Below are 20,368 nucleotides of genomic sequence, written 5' to 3' on the forward strand. Positions count from 1 at the left end.
TGCAAAGGCTACGTTGTGAGTGGATGTAATTCAGTAGAAGAAGTAGTTGTTCTGACAGGAAACAACCCTGAAGGAAGAAACAACAACCGCTGTGGTGGACAACCACAAGAGGAGAATGGAGAGAGCTGTTCCTCAGGAGCTGCTTTAATCTCTGGGAAGGTGCTGGTTCGAGTTTATCGTTTGTCGACTCAGACCAGAAACAGCTGCAGAGTCATGTCTTTTTAATCTTGATGGGCATCAAATCTTCTTCAAAACAACTCCAGAGACCTTTCACATCAGTTTAATTCATGTGTTCTTCTTCATGGCTTCTGGAGTCACAGGAAATAGTTCAAACTGAGCTGCAGGAGGAAGAAACTCGGAGTAAAGACAGAAAGACGTTGATGAGAAGGACAAACGTGGATTTTTACTGGTCAGCAGGGTGTGTTATTACTCTAAGTGCCTGAAGGAGGCGCTAAAGTCCACGACTGCAGGTTTAAAAGGTCAAGATCTCACAGCTCTGAACACGAGGTGCACCTTCCAGATCCTCTGGATGAACAGGGCAGCCACAGATCTTCTCATCGAATCAGAGCTCCCCGTCAATCCCTCGCTGCTGCACCAACCCGTGGAAGCGTCTTGGCTCCCGGGCGCATTCCTGGGGGCATTAGGGCCTACTTTGGTTGTCTGCCTGGGGCGGCCCGGTCCTCTCAGGTGTCGGGTGAGTTGGGTCGCCCCTGAACCAGGGCCCTGTGGCTGTGGGGGCTCTGTCCAGGACCTTCCTCTGGTGTCTTCTGGGTGGAAGCGTCTTGGCTCCCGGGCGCATTCCTGGGGGCATTAGGGCCTACTTTGGTCTGCCTGGGGCGGCCCGGTCCTCTCAGGTGTCGGGTGAGTTGGGTCGCCCCCGAACCAGGGCCCTGTGGCTGTGGGGGCTCTGTCCAGGACCTTCCTCTGGTGTCTTCTGGGTGGAAGCGTCTTGGCTCCCGGGGCGTATTCCTGGGGGCATTAGGGCCTACTTTGGTCTGCCTGGGGCGGCCCGGTCCTCTCAGGTGTCGGGTGAGTTGGGTCGCCCCCGAACCAGGGCCCTGTGGCTGTGGGGGCTCTGTCCAGGACCTTCCTCTGGTGTCTTCTGGGTGGAAGCGTCTTGGCTCCCGGGCGCATTCCTGGGGGCATTAGGGCCTACTTTGGTTGTCTGCCTGGGGCGGCCCGGTCCTCTCAGGTGTCGGGTGAGTTGGGTCGCCCCCGAACCAGGGCCCTGTGGCTGTGGGGGCTCTGTCCAGGACCTTCCTCTGGTGTCTTCTGGGTGGAAGCGTCTTGGCTCCCGGGGCGTATTCCTGGGGGCATTAGGGCCTACTTTGGTCTGTCTGGGGCGGCCTGGTCCTCTCAGGTGTCGGGTGAGTTGGGTCGCCCCCGAACCAGGGCCCTGTGGCTGTGGGGGCTCTGTCCAGGACCTTCCTCTGGTGTCTTCTGGGTGGAAGCGTCTTTAATCACCGTTGATCTGTGCTGATCAGTGATTGGCCGGGAGGTCCTCAGAGGAACACTGCAGGTCATCAGAACAGTCCAGGTGGAAATGAACTTGTTCTGTGGGGGAAACAGAACTCCATGTGACCCGCTCACCTGTCTGTCTGACTGTTTGCTGGTTGGTCAGACTTCTCAGGTGCAGCTGAACCTCTGTCCTCTGCCTCCACACCCCCACTGCCTCTGATTGGTCCAGACTGGTGGTGATGTCACTGGTCCAGCTGCAGAGTCAGACCTGTCCCTGTCAGGTGTGCTCGTCCTGATCTCCCGACAGGAGAAGAAGACGCTCACCGGCAGCTTTGTGCTGTTCATGATGAATAAACATGCTGTGACATCACTGGGGGCGGAGCCTCTGTTGTTGTTTATAACTGAGCAGCCGGCGGTCTGAGGGACAGACCGGCGTCATGTGGTGTCGAGGTTTCCTGCAGCCGGCGGTCCGACACGCCTGCACCGGCCGACAGGTCAGTGTGTCAGAGAGAGGTCTTTATTCCTTCTTTCTTTCTTTCTCGTCTTTCTTTCTTTTTACTGTGAGTACCTCTCTTTTTGTTTGTTTGTTTGTTTCTTTCCATCTTTCTTTCCTTTCTTCTTTCTTTCCTTCTTTCTTTCTTTCTTTCTTTCTTTCTTTCTTTTTCTTCCTTCTTTCTTTCCTTCTTTCTTTCTTTCCTTCTTTCTTTCTTTCTTTCTTTCTTTCTTTTCTTTTTCCTTCCTTCTTTCTTCCCTTCTGTCTATCTTTCTTTCATTCTTTCCTTCCTTCTTTTCTTCCTTATTTCTTTCTTTCTTTCTTTCCTTCTTTCTTTCTTTCTTTCTTTCTTTTTCTTCCTTCTTTCTTTCTTTTCTTTTTCCTTCCTTCTTTCTTCCCTTCTGTCTATCTTTCTTTCCTTCTTTCTTTCATTCTTTCCTTCCTTCTTTTCTTCCTTATTTCTTTCCTTCTTTCTTTCTTTCTTTCTTTCTTTCTTTCTTTCTTTCTTTCTTTCTTTCTTTCTTTCTTTCTTTCTTTCTTTCTTTCTTTCTTTTTACTGTGAGTACCTCTCTTTTTGTTTGTTTGTTTGTTTCTTTCCATCTTTCTTTCCTTTCTTCTTTCTTTCCTTCTTTCCTTCTTTCTTTCTTTCTTTCTTTCTTTCTTTCTTTCTTTCTTTCTTTTTCTTCCTTCTTTCTTTCCTTCTTTCTTTCTTTCCTTCTTTCTTTCTTTCTTTCTTTCTTTCTTTTCTTTTTCCTTCCTTCTTTCTTCCCTTCTGTCTATCTTTCTTTCATTCTTTCCTTCCTTCTTTTCTTCCTTATTTCTTTCTTTCTTTCTTTCCTTCTTTCTTTCTTTCTTTCTTTCTTTTTCTTCCTTCTTTCTTTCTTTTCTTTTTCCTTCCTTCTTTCTTCCCTTCTGTCTATCTTTCTTTCCTTCTTTCTTTCATTCTTTCCTTCCTTCTTTTCTTCCTTATTTCTTTCCTTCTTTCCTTCTTTCCTTCTTTCTTTCTTTCTTTCTTTCTTTCTTTCTTTCTTTCTTTCTTTCTTTCTTTCTTTCTTTCTTTCTTTCCTTCCTTCCTTCTTTCCTTATTTCTTTCCTTCTTTCTTTCTTTCCTTCCTTCTTTTCTTCCTTATTTCCTTCCTTCTTTCTTTCTTTCTTTCCTTCCTTCCTTCTTTCCTTCTGTCTATCTTTCTGTTTTTCTTTCCTTCTGTCTATCTTTCATTCTTTCCTTCCTTCCTTCTTTCCTTCTGTCTATCTTTCTGTGGAGGTGTTTCTTCTCTCTTTCAGCAGGCCTTTGGGATCTCGGAGCACCGTACAACTTTCCATCTCTGATCGTTGGTCCCAATGTGGATGATTAGGAGGGAAATGAGGGCAGAAAGCTTTCTCTCATGGCTCTGGAGTTTGGGGAGTTTCAGAGCTTAAAATAGAAATACATTTGAGTAAAAGTGAGACATTTCTGGTCTTTGAAAGACTTGGAAGCATTGAGGTGGGTAGAGTTCTGTCTGTTGTGGAGGATTTCACATGCTGCTGCTGCAATAAAAGGCACATATTGATCCTAATTACTTGGGGAATTGTATATTTTGTAATGAAACGCTGGCACATGTCGTTGTATATTTCTCATAGTTCAAAGGAATGTGGGATATGTTCACTGACTGCTGTCTCAGGACTGTTTATGGCCCAAGGTATTCTGCCAGGAAGAAGCATGTTCACCAACTCATCTAATTGTTGCTGCTGCCATATGGTTGATGCCAAAAACTCGTTCTGCATCTGTTGGTTGATGGACGTAAAGATGATTTAATCAGTAAAGTGATGATTCTGCGATTATTAAAGGCAGAACATGCTTATGCTAACTGGAGGTTTTCACATGTACTTGGGCCACAGAGGGATGTATTCTGATGAAATTATCTTTTTTAATTGTTTTTTTTCTATGTTATTGGAGCCTGACAGACACTGAAATGTCCCTTGTTTTTTGCTGTTTAGTCTAAAGTGTGTTATTCTTTGAAATGTTCTGTTGAATGATACTTTAAGATCTATTCTGTCTGTTTCTCAGCTGCACAGAGTGTTAAACTAACGTCAGCCTGCGGTTCCCTTCAGGTTCGATGAACACGAGCCTCAAACTAAGGTTCAGAACCTTCTTATTTAACTCCAGAACGTTCCTGAAACATTTGGGGAACTAAAGACTCCAGCGTTCTCTGAGAGCTGCATTGATCTCTTCACACAGCGATCCTAACTGGTTACTTTGGTGTTTCTGAACAGAACGATAAGAGGAGGTTCTGGTTGAGTCATTCAGAACTGAAGATAAACCTCCTCCAGTAAATTCTGCTGAACATTCAGGTTTAAACACTGGGTTCTGCAGTGGTTGAAGCTGTTGGATCTTGATTATTTTGGTTCCAGTAGAGCTTTAATATCAGCTGGTTAAGCCTCAGTGTGGAACTATCTGCAGGTTCTGTGGACTCCCAGCTGTTGGGCTGTCATAAGGTTCTCTAACGGGAAGGTGAGAGGAGAATTAATGCAGGCAGACATCTGACTGTCCCCCAAAGGTTCCACCTTACAGACAGCGGGAGAACCAAAACGTTTCCTGGTCACGACTAAACAATCATTAATGAATCTTTAATAAATCTGTGACGAACATCGGGCTGAGTCAGTCCCACAGGTGCGACAGTGCATCGTGTTTCTGAAACCTCGGGTTCTGCTGCCGACCCAAGCAGAGGCCCAGAGGAACAACAGAACCCGACCAGTACATCGGAACACAAACAACACACCAAACTGTTTTTGTGACCATGAAAACAGATGATTCTACCGGCCTGCAAACTTACCAAACCCTGGCTGCTCTCACCTGTGTGCCCCGCCCCTTCAGGCTGGCGTCCTCTTTGATGTGGATGGCGTTCTCCTCCGTGGTGGTTCCGTGATTCCTGCCGCTCAGCGAGCTCTCAGGAAGCTCGTGGACCGGAACAACAACTTCCTGTTTCCTGTCGTCTTCGTCACCAACGCAGGAAGCTGTCAGAGACTCCACAAGGCGCAGCAGCTGTCTCGCCTGCTGGATGTTCAGGTAGGACCAGGTGGAGGACAGGTGGAGGACAGGTAGGACCAGGTGGAGGACAGGTGGAGGACAGGTGGAGGACAGGTGGAGGACAGGGGGAGGACAGGTGGAGGACAGGTGGAGGACAGGTAGGACCAGGTGGAGGACAGGTGGAGGACAGGTAGGACCAGGTGGAGGACAGGTGGAGGACAGGTGGAGGACAGGTGGAGGACAGGTGGAGGACAGGTAGGACCAGGTGGAGGACCAGGTGGAGGACAGGTGGAGGACAGGTGGAGGACAGGGGGAGGACAGGTGGAGGACAGGTGGAGGACAGGTAGGACCAGGTGGAGGACAGGTGGAGGACAGGTAGGACCAGGTGGAGGACAGGTGGAGGACAGGTAGGACCAGGTGGAGGACAGGGGGAGGACAGGTAGGACCAGGTGGAGGACAGGTAGGACCAGGTGGAGGACAGGTGGAGGACAGGTGGAGGACAGCTGTTGGTGCACTCATGTGGCCTTTATAAAACTCCTAACTGAAGTGGATCTTTTTTAGTGCAGTTAGTTTAATTTCTGTGTTATTTTGCAGTCATGGTGCCGCTGTTACTTGAGTCATGTGACCTCTCTCTTTCTGCAGATCTCACCTGAGCAGGTGGTTCTGTCGCACAGTCCTCTGCACATGATGAAGAGTTTCCATGAGAAGTGTGTGTTGGTGTCAGGACAGGGACCCGTGACCCACATCGCCCACACGTATCTTTCACCTGTGTCTCAGGTGTGATCTGAGCAGGTTAAAAACAGAAGTTTATCTGTTCAGGATTTTCTGAAAAAATGAAGCAGAGAAAAGTTTTTCTTTTAAATACAACAAACTTAACATTAAAATGGATTAATAACAAAATTGATAACATGATTATAACACGATTGATAACACGATTAATGACACGATTGATAAAATGATTGATAACACGATTGATAACACGATTGATAACACGATTGATAATACTATTGATAACACGATTAATAACACGATTAATAACACGATTAATAACAGGATTGATAACATGATTAATAACACGATTGATAACAGGATTAATAACACGATTGATAACAGGATTGATAAAACGATTGATAACACGATTAATAACACGATTTATAACACGATTAATAACAGGATTGATAACACGATTGATAACACGATTGATAACATGATTGATAACACGATTGATAATACTATTGATAACACGATTAATAACACGATTGATAACAGGATTGATAAAACGATTGATAACATGATTGATAACAGGATTGATAACAGGATTGATAACACGATTGATAACAGGATTGATAACACGATTGATAACACGATTAATAACATGATTGATAACACGATCGATAACACGATTGATAATACTATTGATAACACGATTAATAACACGATTAATAACACGATTAATAACAGGATTGATAACATGATTAATAACACGATTGATAACAGGATTGATAAAACGATTGATAACAGGATTAATAACACGATTAATAACACGATTGATAACAGGATTGATAACAGGATTGATAACACGATTGATAACAGGATTGATTAAACGATTGATAACACGATTAATAACACGATTAATAACACGATTGATAACAGGATTGATAACATGATTAATAACACGATTGATAACAGGATTGATAAAACGATTGATAACACGATTAATAACACGATTAATAACACGATTGATAACAGGATTGATAAAACGATTGATAACACGATTAATAACACGATTAATAACACGATTGATAACACGATTGATAACACGATTGATAACATGATTGATAAGAGGATTGATAAAACGATTGATAACATGATTGATAACAGGATTGATAACAGGATTGATAACACTATTGATAACACGATTAATAACAGGATTGATAACAGGATTGATAAAACGATTGATAACATGATTGATAACACGATTGATAACACGATTGATAACACGATTAATAACACGATTGATAACACGATTGATAACACAATTGATAACACGATTAATAACACGATTCATAACAGGATTGATAACAGGATTGATAACACGATTAATAACACGATTGATAACACGATTAATAACACGATTGATAACACGATTAATAACACGATTGATTACACGATTGATAACAGGATTGATAACAGGATTGATAACACGATTGATAACACGATTAATAACACGATTAATAACACTATTGATAACACGATTGATAACACGATTGATAACACGATTAATAACACGATTAATAACACTATTGATAACACTATTGATAATACTATTGATAACACGATTGATAACATGATTAATAACACGATTGATAACACGATTAATAACACGATTGATAACACGATTAATAACACGATTGATTACACGATTGATAACAGGATTGATAACACGATTAATAACACGATTAATAACAAGATTAATAACACTATTGATAACACGATTGATAACACGATTGATAACACGATTGATAACACTATTGATAACACTATTGATAATACTATTGATAGCACGATTGATAACACTATTGATAACACAATTGATAATACGATTAATAATACTATTGGTAACACGATTGATAACACGATTAATAACACGATTGATAACACGATTGATAACACAATTGATAACACAATTAATAATACTATTGGTAACACGATTGATAACACGATTGATAATACTATTGATAACACGATTAATAACACGATTGATAACACGATTGATAACACGATTAATAACACGATTTATTACACGATTCATAACAGGATTGATAACAGGATTGATAACAGGATTGATAACACGATTGATAACACGATTGATAACACGATTAATAACACGATTGATAACACGATTAATAATACGATTGATTACACGATTGATAACAGGATTGATAACAGGATTGATAACAGGATTGATAACAGGATTGATAACACGATTGATAACACGATTAATAACACGATTGATAACACGATTGATAACACGATTGATAACACTATTGATAATACTATTGATAGCACGATTGATAACACGATTGATAACACGATTAATAACACGATTGATAACACGATTGATAACACGATTGATAACACGATTGATAACACGATTGATAACACGATTAATAACACGATTAATAATACTATTGATAACACGATTGATAACACGATTGATAACACGATTAATAACACTATTGATAACACGATTGATAACACGATTGATAACACGATTAATAACACTATTGATAATACTATTGATAATACTATTGATAGCACGATTGATAACACGATTGATAACACGATTAATAACACGATTGATAACACGATTGATAACACTATTGATAACACTATTGATAACACGATTGATAACACGATTGATAACACGATTAATAACACGATTGATAACACGATTGATAACACTATTGATAACACGATTGATAACACGATTAATAACACGATTGATAACACGATTGATAACACGATTGATAACACGATTAATAACACGATTAATAACACTATTGATAACACGATTGATAACACGATTGATAACACGATTAATAACACTATTGATAACACGATTGATAACACGATTGATAACACGATTAATAACACTATTGATAATACTATTGATAATACTATTGATAGCACGATTGATAACACGATTGATAACACGATTAATAACACGATTGATAACACGATTGATAACACTATTGATAACACTATTGATAACACGATTGATAACACGATTGATAACACGATTAATAACACGATTGATAACACGATTGATAACACTATTGATAACACGATTGATAACACGATTAATAACACGATTGATAACACGATTGATAACACGATTGATAACACGATTAATAACACTATTGATAACACGATTGATAACACGATTGATAACACGATTAATAACACTATTGATAATACTATTGATAATACTATTGATAGCACGATTGATAACACGATTGATAACACGATTAATAACACTATTGATAATACTATTGATAATACTATTGATAGCACGATTGATAACACGATTGATAACACGATTAATAACACGATTGATAACACGATTGATAACACTATTGATAACACTATTGATAACACGATTGATAACACGATTGATAACATGATTAATAACACAATTGATAACATGATTAATAACATGATTAATGTACACGTGCGTGCGCACGTGACATGAAGACGCTGTATTACTCTGACTCTTATGTTATGACTTTTGGACTCTTGACACTTCTTCGTCAGTTTGGGTTTCCAGAAGGTGGTGACCATGGAGCAGCTCACAGAGCAGCACCCCCTGCTGGACATGGTGGACCACAACAGGAGACCCACAACACCTGTGAGTTCTGAATGAAACACCTGGAAGTAGCAGGAAGTAACATTTACTCAGGTAGTCTGAGATGCTTGTAAAAATCATTGAAATCTAATCGTAATTTAATCAGGTCACATGAGTCCAATTCATAAAGAACCAATTAAAAAAGTAACAGATTGCACTGAAACTTCCCTTCGATCCAATCCCCCGTTCAAACTCGGTTGGGATTGGGTCTAAAATACAAGTTGATGGTTTAGATATGTCAAAGCAACAGAGCTCAGAGAGATGAACTGGACAGAACCAGTCTAAATACAAACCGGGCCCTAAAGCTGCTGCATCTGATTCTTCATCAGTGATAGAAATCATTTTATCGGTGATCCAAATGACCTGTTTCCTGTTCATAATCAATCAGACTGATTTCAGGGAAGTGGAGCAGCTCACTGTGTTCCTTTGTTTGTTTCAGCCATCTCCTCTTCAGAGCCTGCCCCAAATACAAGGTAACGCAACAAACACACAACCCGTACAGAACCGACACCAGAACTAACTCCGGTCCTCCTGGTTTCAGGCCATCACTCAATATTTTGACCCGTTTCTTTGGTTTTAAAGACACTTTACAACAACCAAAAGCTGTCAAATAACAGTTAAATAACCTCAGGATGTAGAAACAGCTGGTGGAACATGTGACAACTAACAAGGTTAACTGTTGGTAACATGACGGAGGAGGCTTCCGGTCTGTTAGACGTACAGATGAGGAGTTCACAACCGAGAGGACAGAACAGCTCAATAAGGTCAGTTTTCAATAGATAAACTGGATTTCATCGTCTGTGTTCATGACATCTGAGAGAAATCTCTGCAGAGAGGAACAAGGCTGCAGCTAAGAAGTATTAAATTCCATTTAACAGTAATAAAGAAACAGCCTCCTCAGTTAGAAATAAACAGGCATCAGGTTCTGCTGACTGCTGACTTCTGGACTGAAGAAACTCAAACAGTTTAAACTCTCTCTGAAAGCAGGATTTCTAATTGTATAATTCTTCTTATTCTTTCTATCTTATTATTCCTGGGCTGGTTTCATTGGGACAATGTGTGGTAAAGGTGCTTTGAAACATCATTCTGATGTCCTGAAATCCTAAATAAACCGAAAGTTGCCTCCTACAAATTATCCAATGACACCGAGGATTTGGGGAATGCCGATGGCGCTTCCCCGTCTGCCTCTGAGGAGTTGCACGAGTAACTAGTTTGTCTTTAATCTCTGGAAATTTCACCTTATTAACAACACAAACTGAACTCAAACCCTCAGACTGGACCCGCCCAGAGGCGTTGGGCTGATGAGCTGAGCTTCTCATATTATTGCGCCATCCAGCGGGTTTAAATGCCGCCATCCAGCGGGTTTAAATGCCGCCATCCAGAGGATTTTAATGCCGCCATCCAGCGGGTTTAAATGCCGCCATCCAGTGGGTTTAAATGCCGCCATCCAGCGGATTTAAATGCCGCCATCCAGCAGATTTAAATGCCGCCATCCAGCGGATTTAAATGCCGCCATCCAGCGGGTTTTAATGCCGCCATCCAGCGGGTTTAAATGCTGCCATCCAGAGGATTTAAATGCCGCCATCCAGCGGGTTTAAATGCCGCCATCCAGCGGGTTTAAATGCCGCCATCCAGCGGGTTTAAATGCCGCCATCCAGCGGGTTTAAATGCCGCCATCCAGTGGGTTTAAATGCCACCATCCAGCGGGGTTAAATGCCGCCATCCAGCGGATTTAAATGCCGCCATCCAGCGGATTTAAATGCCGCCATCCAGCGGGATTAAATGCCGCCATCCAGTGGGTTTAAATGCCACCATCCAGCGGGGTTAAATGCCGCCATCCAGCAGATTTAAATGCCGCCATCCAGCGGATTTTAATGCCGCCATCTAGTGGATTTAATCGCCGCCATCCAGCGGGTTTAAATGCATCCAGCGGATTTTAATGCGGCCATCCAGCGGATTTAAATGCCGCCATCCAGCGGATTTAAATGCCGCCATCCAGCGGATTTAAATGCCGCCATATAGCGGGTTTAAATGCCACCATGAATTTAAAGGCCGCCATCCAGCGGATTTAAATGCCGCCATCCAGCGGATTTAAATGCCGCCATCCAGCGGATTTAAATGCCGCCATCCAGTGGATTTAAATGCCGCCATCCAGCGGGTTTAAATGCCGCCATCCAGCGGATTTAAATGCCGCCATCCAGCGGATTTTAATGCCGCCATATAGCGGATTTAAATGCCGCCATCCAGTGGGTTTAAATGCCGCCATCCAGCGGATTTAAATGCCGCCATATAGCGGGTTTAAATGCCGCCAACCAGCGGATTTAAATGCCGCCATCCAGCGGATTTAATGCCGCCATATAGTGGGTTTAAATGCCGCCATCCAGCGGGTTTAAATGCCGCCATCCAGCGGGTTTAAATGCCGCCATCCAGCGGGTTTAAATGCCGCCATCCAGCGGATTTAAATGCCGCCATCCAGTGGGTTTAAATGCCGCCATCCAGCGGGTTTAAATGCCGCCATCCAGTGGGTTTAAATGCCGCCATCCAGCGGGTTTAAATGCCGCCATCCAGCGGATTTAAATGCCGCCATCCAGTGGGTTTAAATGCCGCCATCCAGCGGATTTAAATGCCGCCATATAGCGGGTTTAAATGCCGCCAACCAGCGGATTTAAATGCCGCCATCCAGCGGATTTTAATGCCGCCATCCAGCGGGTTTAAATGCCGCCATCCAGCGGGTTTAAATGCCGCCATCCAGCGGGTTTAAATGCCGCCACCCAGCGGGTTTAAATGCCGCCATCCAGCAGATTTAAATGCCACCATCCAGCTGGTTTAAATGCCGCCATGCAGTGGGTTTAAATGCCGCCATCCAGCGGGTTTAAATGCCGCCATCCAGCGGGTTTAAATGCCGCCATCCAGCGGATTTAAATGCCGCCATCCAGCGGGTTTAAATGCCGCCATCCAGCGGATTTAAATGCCGCCATCCAGTGGGTTTAAATGCCGCCACCCAGCGGGTTTAAATGCCGCCATGCAGTGGATTTAAATGCCGCCATCCAGTGGATTTAAATGCCGCCATGCAGTGGATTTAAATGCCGCCATCCAGCGGATTTAAATGCCGCCATCCAGCGGGTTTAAATGCCGCCATCCAGCGGATTTAAATGCCGCCATCCAGCGGGTTTAAATGCCGCCATCCAGCGGGTTTAAATGCCGCCATGCAGTGGATTTAAATGCCGCCATCCAGTGGATTTAAATGCCGCCATGCAGTGGATTTAAATGCCGCCATCCAGCGGATTTAAATGCCGCCATATAGCGGATTTAAATGTCGCCATCCAGCGGGTTTAAATGCCGCCATCCAGCGGGTTTAAATGCCGCCATCCAGCGGATTTAAATGCCGCCATCCAGCGGGTTTAAATGCCGCCATCCAGCGGATTTAAATGCCGCCATCCGGCCATCCAGCGGATTTAAATGCCGCCATCCAGCGGGTTTAAATGCCGCCATCCAGCGGGTTTAAATGCCGCCATGCAGTGGATTTAAATGCCGCCATCCAGTGGATTTAAATGCCGCCATGCAGTGGATTTAAATGCCGCCATCCAGTGGGTTTAAATGCCGCCATATAGCGGACTCTTCCTCCGTTTCCTCTGTTGATAAATTGTCTTTGTATCTTTGAACAGAGTCTCTGCAGACCTGAGTTTGTGCTTTGGTTGAGGAGCTCTTCGATCCATCTTTGGACAAACTGAAAACATCAGAGATGGTTGATTGTCACCAAACTGTTAGTTCTCATCATGTTCCTACTGAATTTCTGTGTTGCCACAGCGATCATCCTGTTTGGGGAGCCAGTCAGATGGGAGACCAACCTGCAGCTGCTCATTGACGTGCTCCTGACCAATGGGAGTCCTGGTTGTGTGTATGACACCCAGCTGTCGACCCAGCTGCCCATCCTGGCCTGCAACATGGACCTGCTCTGGATGGCTGAGGCCCCGTCACCACGGTAACAGCCAAACACTTCCTGCTGGGGTCAGATAGAGGGCGGGGCTCTGAGGCAGCATTTAATTTCATCAGTATGAGCTGTTGTTTCCCTGCTGTGCGGCCGCAGGTTTGGTCACGGGATGTTCATGCTTTGTCTGGAGTCGGTCTACAGGAAGCTGACGGGTCAAGAGCTGCAGTACGAGGTGCTGCTGGGGAAACCCAGTCTGCTCACATACCAGTATGCCGAGCAGCTGCTGAGGCGGCAGAACCACAACCGCACGCTGTCCACGGTCTACGCTGTCGGGTAACCAAACTGTCTGCAACACACTGCTCCATATCTATTGACGCTAACACTGTCAGACAACCAAACGTAGTGTGACCCGTCTGTTGGTTCTGTTGTAACCAACTGCTGCGTTTGGACCAAGTGGGAAAAAAAACCCCAAAAAACTATAAAAACAGGCACCATCTGAAGGCACCAACACCACAGTAACCGTGAAATAACACCATCTCTGTCTTGTTGTCCAGCGATAACCTGATGACGGACATCTACGGTGCTAACCTGTACAACCGCTACCTGGCTCAGCAGCGCGCTGCCATGGCAACCAGCTCTAAACTGGTTGCCCAGGGGACGGGGAGCCAGCTGACGATGACAGAGGAGGAGCTGGCGTCTGCTGCTCATTGTCGCTCCATACTGGTACGTAGAGATGGTTTGTCATAGAAAATTCAATTCAGTTTTATTTATAAAGAACTTCAGTCCAATTCAAGCCAATTAGAATCTGAGTTATTGTCATCCAATCAGGATCCAATCAAATTAATTGAATTAAATTCCGAAATTAGTCCAATTCATACAGAGCCAATTAAAAAGTAGCATAGCTAAGGAAACCAACAGATTGGATTGAAACTTCTCTTTGATGCTAAAGGAAAACATGGCTCAGCAGAGCTCAGCCTGGCTACAGCGCTGAAAATAAACCTGGGAAGAGCGCAGCCAACCTCTTCTGACTGATTACCTTGTGACACCTGTCCAATGTTGTGTGCATTTAAAAGTCACATGTTACGTCCAAACTACTGAATCCCACAGCAGCAACAGATCCCCTTCCTTTCCTCAGGTGTGCACAGGTGTCTATAACCCCCACGCTCCGTTGCCCAGCGACCAGAACAGTGGAGTCACAGAAATGGTGTTCCATGGTCACAGAGACCTGGTACTGGAACCGGACCTGGTGGAACCGAGTCATGTGGTGCAGGATGTGGAGGCTGCTGTTGACCTGCTGCTGCAGCAGGAGAGCTCCTACACCTGAAAGACACCTGAAAGACACCTGAAAGACACCTGAAAGACACCTGAAAGACACCTGACGGACACCTGAAAGACACCTGACGGACACCTGAAAGACACCTGAAAGATACCTGAAAGACACCTGACGGACACCTGAAAGATACCTAACGGACACCTGAAAGACACCTGAAAGACACCTGAAAGACACCTGAAAGACACCTGAAAGACACTTGAAAGACACCTGAAAGACACCTGAAAGACACCTGAAAGACACCTGATGGACACCTGACAGACACCTAACGGACACCTGAAAGACACCTGAAAGACACCTGAAAGACACCTGAAAGACACCTGAAAGACACCTGAAAGACACCTGACAGACACCTGAAAGACACCTGAAAGACACCTGAAAGATACCCGACAGACACCTGAAAGACACCTGACAGACACCTGACGGACACCTGAAAGACACCTGAAAGACACCTGAAAGACACTTGAAAGACACCTGAAAGACACCTGAAAGACACCTGATGGACACCTGACAGACACCTGAAACACACCTGAAAGACACTTGAAAGACACTTGAAAGACACCTGAAAGACATCTGAAAGACACCTGATGGACACCTGATGGACACCTGATGGACACCTGATGGACACCTGAAAGATACCTAACGGACACCTGAAAGACACCTGAAAGACACCTGAAAGACACCTGAAAGACACCTGAAAGACACCTGAAAGACACCTGACAGACACCTGAAAGACACCTGAAAGACACCTGAAAGATACCCGACAGACACCTGAAAGACACCTGACAGACACCTGACGGACACCTGAAAGACACCTGAAAGACACCTGAAAGACACTTGAAAGACACCTGAAAGACACCTGAAAGACACCTGATGGACACCTGACAGACACCTGAAACACACCTGAAAGACACTTGAAAGACACTTGAAAGACACCTGAAAGACATCTGAAAGACACCTGATGGACACCTGATGGACACCTGACAGACACCTGAAAAACACCTGAAAGACACCTGAAAGACACCTGACAGACACCTGAAAGACACCTGAACGACACCTGAAAGATACCCGACAGACACCTGAAAGACACCTGACGGACACCTGACAGACACCTGAAAGACACCTGAAAGACACCTGAAAGACACCTGAAAGACACTTGAAAGACACCTGAAAGACACCTGAAAGACACCTGATGGACACCTGAAAGACACCTGACGGACACCTGACAGACACCTGAAAGACACTTGAAAGACACCTGAAAGACACCTGAAAGACACTTGAAAGACACCTGAAAGACACCTGAAAGACACCTGATGGACACCTGACAGACACCTAACGGACACCTGAAAGACACCTGACAGACACCTGAAAGACACCTGAAAGACACCTGAAAGATACCCGACAGACACCTGAAAGACACCTGACAGACACCTGACGGACACCTGAAAGACACCTGAAAGACACCTGAAAGACACTTGAAAGACACCTGAAAGACACCTGAAAGACACCTGATGGACACCTGACAGACACCTGAAACACACCTGAAAGACACTTGAAAGACACTTGAAAGACACCTGAAAGACATCTGAAAGACACCTGATGGACACCTGATGGACACCTGACAGACACCTGAAAAACACCTGAAAGACACCTGAAAGACACCTGACAGACACCTGAAAGACACCTGAACGACACCTGAAAGATACCCGACAGACACCTGAAAGACACCTGACGGACACCTGACAGACACCTGAAAGACACCTGAAAGACACCTGAAAGACACCTGAAAGACACTTGAAAGACACCTGAAAGACACCTGAAAGACACCTGATGGACACCTGAAAGACACCTGACGGACACCTGACAGACACCTGAAACACACCTGAAAGACACTTGAAAGACACTTGAAAGACACCTGAAAGACATCTGAAAGACACCTGAAAGACACTTGAAAGACACCCGAAAGACATCTGAAAGACACCTGATGGACACCTGATGGACACCTGATGGACACCTGACAGACACCTGAAACACACCTGAAAGACACTTGAAAGACACTTGAAAGACACCTGAAAGACATCTGAAAGACACTTGAAAGACACCTGAAAGACACCTGAAAGACATCTGAAAGACACCTGATGGACACCTGATGGACACCTGACAGACACCTGAAAGACACCTGAAAGACACCTGAAAGATACCTGAAAGACACCTGACGGACACCTGAAAGATACCTAACGGACACCTGAAAGACACCTGAAAGACACCTGACGGACACCTGAAAGACACCTGAAAGATACCTAACGGACACCTGAAAGACACCTGAAAGACACCTGACGGACACCTGAAAGACACCTGAAAGACACCTGACAGACACCTGACGGACACCTGACAGACACCTGAAAGACACCTGAAAGACACTTGAAAGACACCTGAAAGACACCTGAAAGACACCTGAACGACACCTGAAAGATACCCGACAGACACCTGAAAGACACCTGACAGACACCTGAAAGATACCCGACAGACACCTGAAAGACACCTGACAGACACCTGACGGACACCTGAAAGACACCTGAAAGACACCTGAAAGACACCTGAACGACACCTGAAAGATACCCGACAGACACCTGAAAGACACCTGACGGACACCTGACAGACACCTGAAAGACACCTGAAAGACACCTGACAGACACCTGAACGACACCTGAAAGATACCCGACAGACACCTGAAAGACACCTGACGGACACCTGACAGACACCTGACAGACACCTGAAAGACACCTGAAAGACACCTGAAAGACACCTGAAAGACACCTGACAGACACCTGAACGACACCTGAAACACACCTGACAGACACCTGACTTGATGGACACCTGAAAGACACCTGAAAGACACCTGAAAGACACTTGAAAGACACCTGAAAGACACTTGAAAGACACCTGAAAGACACCTGATGGACACCTAAAAGACACCTGAAAGACACCTGAAAGACACCTGAAAGACACCTGAAAGACACCTGAAACACACCTGAAAGACACCTGACGAACACCTGACTTGATGGACACCTGATGGACAGTCGCTGACACCCTGCTCAGAACTGAATTGCTGTAATTCCCACAGGCCACAGGGTCAGTAAACATACCTCAGGGTCTTCTTCACCTTTTGAACCAGAGCTTCTTCTCGGAGCATCGGTTTCAGGCATCACACAGGATCTGTTTACAGGTGTTAAACTTTAGTTTTTCTCTCTTCTTACCTGTACACACTGAAAACTAGTTTAAATAGTTTTATTTTCTCTGAGGTACTGTCATAAAGAGGTGGAATGGGCTGTAAAATCACTTTTGATTAGACTCCTTAACCCTGAATTCAGTCCAAATGTGCAGATTCTTGTCCAGGTCATACAATCCTAAATGCCAAAAATAGAAGGCGTTGACCAGAAAATTAGGTCCATTTATCTTCTGTTTAAGCGCTTAAATTCACATTCAGTTCAGATGTAAAACAGGGAAACTACCTGTAAATATCGTGTCGTGCGTTAACAAATTAATACCACGAGGGGGCGCTCCTGGTTAAATTGAAGAATATCTGAAGGTGCGTTTACTGACGCTGTGTTCTGTGGGAAATTCAAAGTTGAGGACATTAAGCTTTGAACAAGCCAACAACAGGAGTTATGCTGACAGATAAATGATTGGAGACCTTCGGGCGGCAGCCTGTCTGTCTGTCTTCCCATCATGCTTTGCTTCAAAGCTGCTGTAGTGTCAGTTTTAGCTAAATTATCTTATGACTTCATTTTCTATTGTGTGTCTTTGTGGTTGTTTTATAATTAAACTCATATAACTGAGCTCTGTGAGGCTTAAACAGACCAAAACATGTCGTAAATGTTGGTGTTTTCATCCATCGAAGGCGGTTTGTTTTCCTGTTTCTTTTCTGACTTTGTAAACAACATTAAACTATATTTTATACGGCGTAAAGACGTTTCAAAAAGCTTTTACACTTGGTGAAATTAGACAAAAGTATTTTTTCTAACTGAATTTGAAGCTGAAGGTACTTTGGTTCATAGAAGCTGAGTGTTTCTCCTGTTGGTGCTTTAATCATTTGGACTCCCAACCTGTGTTAATCTGCAGAGTCCTCTGTGATAATCCACTTTAAATAATGACCTTATACTTTGTTGCATTAATATAAGTCTTTTTTAACATTCTATGACAATAAATCCTGAAAATAATTCTTGGTCCTGTCGCACATCAGCATGTTTCATGTGTCTGTAAGTGATTAAAAAGGTTTTATTGATTATATCCACATTTATTTTCCACTAAAGTCTATGCACAGGTGTTAGAAACCATTTCTCACATCCTGTTTATTTTCATTTCATTTAATCTTATTTTGGTTTAAAGCCCATTTTAAACGCTGTTAATTATATTTTAACGATTTTTATGAGTATTTATGAAATTTGATGTAATTCACTTTGATCATCATCCAAACAGCCAGTATTAAATAGATCATGTCAGAAGCTGTTTTTACAACTATAATAAGTCTCCAAAGGGCTCTGAGGATCAAAGTGATCAAGAATGAAAGTTTGTTTTCTTTTAAAAAAAGGCAAAAAAGTTTCTCAGATGTGAATATTTGATGTTTTTTTTTTATTTCTTTTCATAATTTTCTTACAACAAAACACAAAATGTTTCTGTTCTGACAAAATGAAGCAAAGTGAATACATTAACCAGGACTTCAGGAAGTAAAAATAAGCATTTTTATTCATTATCTGAAATTTTAGCCACTAACTATTGAATAAGAAAAGAATAAATCTGAAGGTCTGATTGATGGAAAATCAGTTTTGTTTTGATGAGTTTGATAATAACAGATTTTTATGAGCTAAAGTGAAGTTAAATTAAAGAAAAGTTGTGATTTTTACACTTAAATTATGGGGATGGATGTTTTTGGGATAAACTACTCTTTATCTGTCATCCTCACAGGCCAAAAAACAGTGGAGTCTGTACTGATTTTATTCATTTTACAACCTTTTTGTTGGTTTTTTTCTTCTGTTTTTAGGTTGTTTTTCAATTTCTTCTGTTTGTGTGTGTTATCTTTTCCTATCAAGCAATTTTTCTGTGTGTTTTCAGCCATTTTGATACATTTTTGCATCATTTTTGAGTTTTTTAGTGCGTTTTAGTGCACGCTTTTAATCTCTTTCTGATTAGTTGTGGTCATTTGGCTTCTGTTCGTTGTTCCTTTGAGTCGCTTTCTGCTAATTTTGTGTTTTGTTGCTTTTCTTGTTTCAGTTTTAAATGATGATCATTTCTTAGATTCATAAAGCACCTTTAATCAGACCCAAGCATGCTTCACACAAAGTGTCTGTTTTCACCGGTGTGAACACTTTGTGTGTATTTTTTAAAAAAAATCTCTCTTTGTGGGAGTTTTGCATCTGATTCTGGCCCTTTGTGCTCATCTTGTGCCTCCTGCATGTATTTGTGCTCATTTGCATCTGTTTTCCCCCTGGTTTCATCTCTTTCTGGTGGTTTTGTGTCTCTTTGTTGCCACTGGTTAACTTTCCAAGGAGAACTGAAAACATAGTCCCTAATAAAACCTGTGGATACCTTGGGGTCCTTGGGTTAGTCATATTATCAGTGATCAGCAGCGGGATTTATGTGTTCGGAGCTAAAACATTTTAAAAAACCTGGTTAAATGTGGAAGTCGGAGCTTCTGAGCGGTACGTGAAGGCAGCATCCGGCAGCCGGGTGAAGTTGAGGCT

General features: G+C 43.3%; 1 protein-coding gene across 1 annotated transcript; it reads left to right on the plus strand.

Moving 5' to 3' along the window:
* Positions 1–1,895: 1,895 nt before the first annotated feature.
* LOC140304251 (haloacid dehalogenase-like hydrolase domain-containing 5) lies at positions 1,896–14,621 on the plus strand. The gene is made up of 9 exons (XM_072383226.1): positions 1,896–1,952; positions 4,806–4,997; positions 5,601–5,713; positions 9,276–9,369; positions 9,806–9,839; positions 13,174–13,348; positions 13,454–13,630; positions 13,852–14,020; positions 14,433–14,621. The coding sequence occupies exons 1-9, from the start codon at positions 1,896–1,898 to the stop codon at positions 14,619–14,621; spliced, it is 1,200 nt and encodes a 399-aa protein (XP_072239327.1).
* The last annotated feature ends 5,747 nt before the right edge of the window (positions 14,622–20,368 follow it).

Source organism: Leuresthes tenuis, unplaced genomic scaffold (assembly GCF_036924035.1).
Source record: "Leuresthes tenuis unplaced genomic scaffold, fLeuTen1.0.hap1 SCAF_3, whole genome shotgun sequence".
Classification (NCBI taxonomy): Eukaryota; Metazoa; Chordata; class Actinopteri; order Atheriniformes; family Atherinopsidae; genus Leuresthes; species Leuresthes tenuis.